The 8,518-nt window shown below is 50.1% G+C and overlaps 2 protein-coding genes across 2 annotated transcripts; one reads left to right on the forward strand and one right to left on the reverse strand.

Annotated features, from left to right (window-relative positions):
- Positions 1–1,418: 1,418 nt before the first annotated feature.
- Positions 1,419–2,794, forward strand: ivoB-4 (N-acetyl-6-hydroxytryptophan oxidase ivoB; the record flags this gene model as incomplete). Its single annotated transcript, XM_036634061.1, has 7 exons — positions 1,419–1,565; positions 1,623–1,636; positions 1,690–1,928; positions 1,983–2,033; positions 2,095–2,306; positions 2,363–2,453; positions 2,601–2,794. The coding sequence occupies 7 exons, from the start codon at positions 1,419–1,421 to the stop codon at positions 2,792–2,794; spliced, it is 948 nt and encodes a 315-aa protein (XP_036499943.1).
- Positions 2,795–3,409: 615 nt separating this feature from the next.
- CGCS363_v002213 (Satratoxin biosynthesis SC1 cluster protein 4) lies at positions 3,410–4,727 on the reverse strand (the record flags this gene model as incomplete). The annotated part of the gene is made up of 5 exons (XM_036634062.1): positions 3,410–3,416; positions 3,524–3,856; positions 3,911–4,314; positions 4,366–4,470; positions 4,527–4,727. The coding sequence occupies 5 exons, from the start codon at positions 4,725–4,727 to the stop codon at positions 3,410–3,412; spliced, it is 1,050 nt and encodes a 349-aa protein (XP_036499942.1).
- Positions 4,728–8,518: the final 3,791 nt, after the last annotated feature.

The raw sequence follows: 8,518 nt of genomic DNA on the forward strand, positions 1-8,518 counted from the left end.
ATATAAATAATAAGCTGAGAGTATATTAGAAATACTATTAAAATAATAAAAAGTTAGCTAAAATAATATTATAATTAATTAATTAACTTATTACTATATAAGTTAATAAGAGAAGGAAAAATAAGAAGTAAATTAAGTATAAAAAATCTTATTATTATATTATTTATTTATAGGGTATAAGGTAATTAGTAGCTTAGATTAATATAGTATTAGCTCTATTTATAGCTTATACTAACTACTTTTAGCTTATATTATAACTATACTTATATAAAAGCTAGAGGGGGGGGTATATATTATAAGCTATACTTATTATTAACGTCTAAGTAGTACTATAGATTTAGGAGAATTCTGCTTTTAGCGACTATATTCGCTTAATTACTACTTTATACCTATTTTTCCTCTATATAAGGGGCTTCTTAGAACCCTCCCCTCTTTAGCTTAGATTCTTATAATTAAGGCACCCCTAAGTTGAACAAATTAAGGGCTAGCCCCTCATAGAAGTAGTATTAATTAATAGCGAATTATTAAATAATAAAAATAGTGTAAAATTATATATTAAAGTTATAGATTTATAGAGAAATTATAGTTTATAGTAATATATAATTATAAGTTATAGCTATAAAATGCATGCGAAAACGCGTTTGCGTTGTGGGGGGTTTTTTGTTACTAGGGGTGGGGTCTTATGCTAGTATTGCAATCAAAGCTTGTGCTATTTAGTGAAGGTTTGCATCCACAAGGCCGTTTATCTGAGGTGAAGCTCATTTCTCTGCCCATGGGCAGTCATCGCCCCTAAATGCCCTTGCGGAGATAATGAAGAGTCAGGGGAGGGCAAGCATCGGCGAGAACTCTCCATTTATCGTCCCCGCCGATTGAGCCGGGTTCTGTTGGCGACCCAAACTACAAAGAAGTCTGGACTTCATCCAATTCAACATGCAGTGCTACCAACGTGCATTGGAACGACTCCAGCAGGCTGAAATCAGCAAGTAAGCCGAGTGCGTATATGCACTGGCAGTTCTGTTGTTCAATCAAAATTGTCAGAAGAAGATATTAGCAAACTTATACCGCCAGGGTCATGATGACTGCATTGGCATGTGCGACTTGGATTCGTTGATAGTGATCACTTGGCCAGCCATGCCCGATGTCAGACTGAACCGCTTTTCACAGACCCCTTCTCCACGATAAATAAGGAGAATGTCTGCTCAATGTTTACCATGCTTTCTTAGACTTTAATGTTTAAGCGTTGCACAGCCTCAGTTGCACCCTTTTAAGGTATCGTCAAGATGCAGTTCGCAGCACACCTAAGTTCAGCTATCGTCACCCTAGTTACCCTGCATAACGTCCTTGCTGCTCCGTCAGGGAATGTTAACTCAGAAGGTTGCAAAGACCCTCTGATTAGGCAAGAATGGCGGCAGACGACCATGGAGCAGAGGCTTGATTACATCGCCGCCATGAAATGCCTCATGTCTTTACCTTCAGAGACCAGTGACCAATGGGTTGGTTCAAAGTCTCGATACGACGATTTCCAAGGCTTGCACATTTCTGTAACAGAGCAAGTGCACTTCACGGTTAGTCTCATGGGATTTGTTCAGACGGAAGTTGTTTTAACAAAAAGAAATGTTTAGGGCACTTTCCTTCCGTGTGTATAATGTCTGGCAAGAGTCAAGGGAATGTTGAACTGATGACTTGCAGCTGGCATCGTTGGATGCTTTACCTCTTCGAGTCTGAATTGCGAAACAAGTGCTCGTACCAAAGCGCTCTGCCATATTGGGACATCGGCCTTGACAACACCGCAGAGACTTTCGTCAACTCTCCCATCTTCGACGACGTGTATGGGTTCGGCGGGAACGGGCCGTACATCCAGGACGTTAGCGACCCTGAAGAATTTCCCACTAAGACACCAACGGAAATTCCTAACAGAACGGGCGGAGGTTCGTGAAACGTTTGCCATGAGTCAAGACCCGCACAACTGACGTGACCCCCAGGATGCGTTCAGCATGGCCCATTTGCGAACCTGACTGTTCCCATGGGCGTTGGTATGCTAGCGGCCATAGCTCAATCATGATGTTTCGTGGTGTTGGCTGACAGCATGCGCAGGCAATTCAACCAAGTATAATCCCCACTGCCTTCGACGTGACTTCAGCCCGACTCTGGTTGCGAGTGCCATGTCTGACGAGATCATCCGACAAACATTGTCAGCGACGACATTTGATGAGTTCAACTACCATATGCAGGGCTACAGCTTTGGGTTGAGCGGCATGACAATCCATGCGGGTATGCATTTGGGCATCGGTGGCCAAGTTGGGGAAGTAAGTTTACGTCAAAATACTGCAGTTGCCCCAAGCATCAAACTAACTGCGGCCAGAACGCTGACATGTACTCTTCCCCTGGTGATCCGATCTTCTATCTGGTGCATGGTGCTGTGGACAAGCTCTGGAACGATTGGCAGCGCACTGGTAAGTGTCCCTGATTTCGTGTCTCGGAAGGATTGCCTCCCTCATCTGTTCTCTTCGACCCCTCATATCATGAGGTCGATTTGAGTTCACGAATATGACCACATTTTTGACTCGGAGACCTGCCGACTGACAACGCTCCGTACGTAGACTGGCCCGCGCGCAAGACTGCCATAGGCGGTCCAGACGCCATGTTCGCCTACCCATTCGACTTCTTCGGGGATGTGCCCTATGAGAATATCACGCTACAGTACCCGTTGAGTTTCCCCAACTTCGGCAAGGAGATGGTGGTGAGCGATATGATGGACATCAGGGGTGGTCCCTTCTGCTACGAGTATCAGTGATCTCAATTGGGAGCCTCCGCAGCTAGCGCACATTTGCATGTGAGGGGGCTATTTGGTTCTCGAATGACAGTTGATGACCATTCTTGATAGTAATAAGTCAGTGATTGGACAAGAAACGATCTTCTGATATTGTTATTCACCATAATATCTATTAACGTACAAGCAATGGACTCAGGAGGACATGCTCCGAATCAAAGCTGGCGAGGACTGTTGAGGCTGGAAATAGAGTTTCGGGACAAAGGTGGAATCAGCCACCATGTCAGTGTGACCGGATAGAGTTCCGCGAGCCAGTCAAAAAACGGTCCTATCACCGACGAACTGCGACTCATTTCGCCGAAGACGGCCGAAAGAAGTGAGACCTCCTCAATCTGACAAAGACTTCGCTTCATTGCCAAGGCTATGAAACCTCTAAGGGCTGAGACATATGCTGGATTTACGGGCGTAATTACGAATGATGAGCTGTCACTCTGGACCCCTAGAAAGTAAACATGACACTCGTTGTGACGGACGATGAGGAGAATGCTTGAATGGTGAAACGGAAAATCAAATGTGGTATCATCTAACTAAACGTATGGAACATTGGAAGAAACAATATGTTCTTGCGACTCGTGATCGTCAAGAACTCGCCTGGAACGCTCAGAAACAAATAGCTTTTCGCCATGCTTGTGCCCTGATTCCACCTCAACGTGCACCTTCATCGCCCTCGAACGATCCGGGGACGGGGCATACATGTCCGACCACCTAGGATTGGGGTCTCTGCCGAGACTCTTTAACGACTTTTGTGGCGAAAGATCACCAAGCTCGCCGACCATCTCTTCGTCGCCGCTGAATCGCCTGACCTCAGATGTGATCTCGATTTCTTTCGTGATAAAGATCTTGCCCAAGTTCATCTGGAGGACGGGCCAGAAGATCGGCAGTGAGGCGCATATTGTGGCGAGGTTGACCTCGACGGCGGCGAGAACAATGGGCACGCAACCGTACCATGAGGGGTCCAGAGTCGGATATGTACCGGCTTGGGAGTGGCTGATGCCAATCAATCGGAAAATTCCCAAAATATTTACACTTCAGACGGCATTAGCGGGATATACCCCAGAGTTGCAAAGTTGATCAACTTACAGAACTCCCATAGTGAAAAGACCCAAGAGGCCGAGACGTGACTTCGCCCTCAGGCCCTGCTCCAGGAACAGACGGAGGGGAATTAGGAACACGATGAGATCCAACGCTACATTCATGCCGACGTGACTCTCGAAAGTGCGCGCAAAGATGACGGGGTCGTGTGAGCCGAAAGCCCATCTGTCCTTCGTGACGGTTGTCAAGTTCCAGAACGCTGAGACGGGGAAGCAAGGGATGAAGGCGAGAAAGCTGTAGGCCAGACCCCACGCGGCGGTGATGTAGATGACCACCAGAGTGACGAATCGCGACTTCGAGCCGGCCTCGAACATGCGCAGATACTGGAAAAGCAACGCCAGCTTGATCAAGGCCGTGGCCATCGCGTATGCGCCACCGCATACGTAGAAACTCTGTGGGAGTGGTCAGATGGGATGTCAATGCGACTTAGGGAGGAATCTTACCCTAACAAATGCGACCATACCAGCGAAGCCCAGCGTCAGAAAATGCTGACCTAGACCGTAATTCGTTGATACACATGTCGCTGCTGATAACATTAAGCTGGAAAGCTAAATAAATGTTAGATGCCTATTCATAACCTGCTCCCATCATGATGACAGCTTACCATGGCCAGCACGACGAAAAAGTCGTCCCATCCTAGGCAATGGGCGACGAAGAATCGAACGTAAAGTCGAAAGATGCCGCATATCCAGGCGACCACCAGGAAAGAAATAACCATGCCAAGCACTGCAGCTCGCTCGTTCAATATCGGCATGGGGTCGCTGAGGTTGTCGGCCTTGCCGAGCAGATCAAGAATGGAGCCCATTGGCGCTTGATGTGGGAGCGTTCGCTCCCGTTCGCATACTCGAGTTCCCCTTCCTCCCTCTTCGACAAGTTGCGTAGGCCTGTTGAGCGAGACGTCAAGTCGTTTGCAGTTGCCCTGAGATCGTTTGGCGAAAAAGGTTTCAAACCCGAGCGATAGTTGTTGAATGTCAGACAAACTACATGCGAGAAGGGGGAGACTGAGCAGAGGAGGGAGGGAGGAAGGGCATGATAAATGATCCCGCCTGTGTGTCGGTCTCGCCCATAGTGCTGTCGAGATGAACCCGACCGGGGGGTTCGAGGGCAGAAACTACAAAAAGTAGCTCCAGACTTCGATGCACGCCACACCCCGCAGGCTTGGTTCGACCTTCTTTTGTTAGCCGTCAGCATCGGGCCCCTGCACACGTGGTACTGTCGCTCCGGAAGCGGCTGGGATAGACTAGGTTACTTTTGCTCGCTGGCGAACTTGTTTCACTTGCTACAGTCTGCACTGGCATTCTAGCAGTTTTGGGGGATGAGGGGAACAAAGATGGGCATGATCTGCTGATGCAGGGCTGGTGGGCATAACTTTCTGCTACAAGCCTTCACTTCCTTGCCACAGAGAATGTGTACAAAGTTATTCACGGAAGAAGTCTATCCTGCGTCCTCCTCTCATCTCCCCGTGTCAGTGGAATCAGATCAGAGTCGTGAATCGGTCGAGCAGTTCCCCAACTTTTCCCTAGCTGATGGAGATGAGAAGTGGCCCACAAGCCGATCAGCCGATCAGATGGATATGAAAAACCACCCCTCGACAATCAAAACAAATGAAAAAGATACATACGCAATTCGTGAACGGGGGGCTGAACTTGCGTACGTGATTTTGAACAAAATTACTTCTGCATATTGCTTTTTCTTCCAGACCCGTTTCTTCGTTTGCTTCTTCCCTCTTTCTAGCCCCTCTTCTGCAGCTTTCTGGACACCGTCTGGACAGAGCGTGCAGCATGCACGGAATGCAAACACACGTGTGCTCCCGATACGAGGACTGAAGCGAAGCACCTCGGAGCCGTCCTCGGCAGCTCTTCCCCCATCACAACTCACATGGGCCGTGCTCTGCGGGATTCCTTGGCCTCATGTTGGAAACACACTGCAACACACCTTACAACGGGCCTAGTGACACTCGGGGACATCGCCTAACGACTGTCCTTCCTTTCCGGGAATGTCGGGGGAGAAACGACGGAGAAGCACTGCATTCATGGGACGAACGAAGGTACGCTGCAGCATACAGCACAGTTACAAGACACATCTCGCCTACCATAGTACGTTCCCGCACCGGCTCTCCTGCAGCAGCGTGGTGCAAACAACGCGAATTGGCGAATCACCACAGAGACACTTTGGTAGAGAGGGTTCGCTCGGACAGCCGCGGCGTCGGACCGGCCGGGGCCAAGGCAGTCCGGGGTCTCCCTAGGTGTTGCTCCGTCAAGATCTACGATTTCAGGCTAAGTGGGCCAGTGACGACCTCCTCCCCCCATGTTCATTCGCATCCGGAATATGAGCATCTTTATTCCATTATTATCACCCAGTTCTTTCTTTCACTGTAATAGTGCTGGGGGCTCTTGGGTGAGTGAGACACTGTGAGTGGTCCCGACTGGATCGGCGCTCCTTAGCAGATCTGGCCCATTGCTTTGGGCGCCGGAAGAAGTAAGATGTATCAGACAGGCATTGGCCCCCTCTCATGATATCGAATGCACTCCGAATTATTCGCGATGCTCGACATCGTCACTCCTGCCCCCGTCGTATGTCGGAAAATTCGGCTGCAATGTTGAACTCACGATTCGCATCAATCGGCTCCGAAGATACGGAACACCTGATTTTCATCCCCTGCCGCGTGGCCGGTGCTAATTAGCCCAAGTTTAGCACGATTCTGGCTGCATTAGCCAGCAGAAAACACGTGAGAACATGCAGAACCGTTGGGGTCATCAGGGTGATTCGGCGAGAGCTCGAGGGGAAATGGTATCATGGCTGAGTCAGAGCGCGTCTTGTTCTGCAGCATCGATCACCAAAAAGGGATCATCTATTTGGCATGAAAGCCACGGGCCCTTTGAAGTGCGGCGGGCTGCGCCGTGGCGCAAAGGACTTGGGAGCGCCTCGGACCTTTTGTGACGTCGCCGATTCGCCGACGTTTTCTCAACATCAGGTAAAAGCGGTGGTTGGGTGCAGGATCCGACAACTTGGTCAGACTGGTCCGTTGGTTCCAACGGTGCCTGAAGCTGCTTCACATCTTCGAGACTAAGATCGTGCAAGTAGCACATCTAAACGCACATCAAACAGAGCCGGATCATGATCCAATATTTCGGACGTAAATCACCCTACGCCCTAAGGATTCTTGAAGGCCGCCTGCCGCCGCGGAGTGCCAAATCCATCGGCGGAGCAAGGTTTCAATAGCACGCCTGTCATAGAGTGCCAGCTCCTGGATCGCTCTAGCGCTGATGTGCCATTGGATTACTCCCGCGGCGACAGGACTACTCCATTGCGCAGCATGACGGCGGTTGCTGTGTCAAAATGTCTTGCTTGACAATGGAGTTGAAGATTTCCAGCCACAGAGACCATTGGTCTCCGAACGGCTTCCCTACCACGCGATTCCCAATTTATCGCGCCATGTTGACAGCACATATCCCAGCCTCACCGGCGTCTATAGCTTCGTCCTTGCCAGAAGTGTACGATCGAGCTATTTGTGGAGTTGGTTCGGTGGGGATGAAGAATCTGGTCCAAGCGTGAGGCCGGCGTCGTGGCCAGAATGCGGTCTGGTTCAGGAGCGTGGCGCCGGGGCTGATTGATGGCGGCTCATCGCCCTCGTTCGCTAGATGCGAATCCGGCCGTCTCGCATTCGCGGGTTCCCAATTGAAGGCAACGCGTTCTCGGCCGGAATCCTCTCCGGATAGTCGCGTCTCGATGGTGTTTGTCGGGGACCGGATCGGGGATCGGCGGGCAGCGTCGTACTGTTGCCCTCCCACCGGAAGGCTGGGACTTCAACGACTGTGGCGTCCTTCACGTCAGTCGCTTTTCTTCGCAATTGGACTGCTGGAGAAAGAGAATCGCATACCTCCATTGTGTGTTTGGCATCGGACGAAGAGCGGCCTTCCCAGGGCGAAGACAACCCGGACAGGGGCGCAGACTGTGAGGCCGTTGTCATCCGGAAGTCCATTCACCCATGTAAGACACAGAAACAAAGTCGGCGACTAGGCACAGTCATTCCGAGACAGACAAAGAGGGTTGAATTTGTCAATATTGTGACGGGTTGACGGATGTCGAAATCCAGAACCCGCGGGGAAAAGGCCAGGGGCAAATGGTCCGTGGCAGCAGCAAAATCACGATGTATTACATAAGCGAAAGTTCACACAAGGTTTGGTCAAAGCTCTTCTGTTGGCTTGGGTCCATCATCTGTTTACTTCATACCTTACATAGTCCTGCGCTAGGGATATTCCGAAGAGGTGGCAGAACAGGTGCCCATCTACCGACGATATGTCAAGGATATCATCGTCAAAGGCTGTTAAACTAGCTCCACCCAGACGCCTGGGATCGTGGCCCGGCGCCAGGCAGGGTGCTCCCTTTCTTCACCTCCCAGCGGATTGTCACCGGGGCAAGGTCCGTCAGATCTCCAGCCGGCAACATCGCCAGCTCAGCCTGCCGAACGCCGGATCCTTCCGTGATATCCGCTCACTTCAACAAAAAGCCACCCTCCACGTTGATGGTTGTTCCGGTTATGAAGTAGTTCTTCATCATTGACAGATAAGCCTCTGCCAGGTCTTCCGGGTCTCC

This window comes from Colletotrichum siamense (genome assembly GCF_013390195.1).
Source record: "Colletotrichum siamense strain Cg363 chromosome Unknown KSG_Cg363_contig02, whole genome shotgun sequence".
NCBI classification, from domain to species: domain Eukaryota; kingdom Fungi; phylum Ascomycota; class Sordariomycetes; order Glomerellales; family Glomerellaceae; genus Colletotrichum; species Colletotrichum siamense.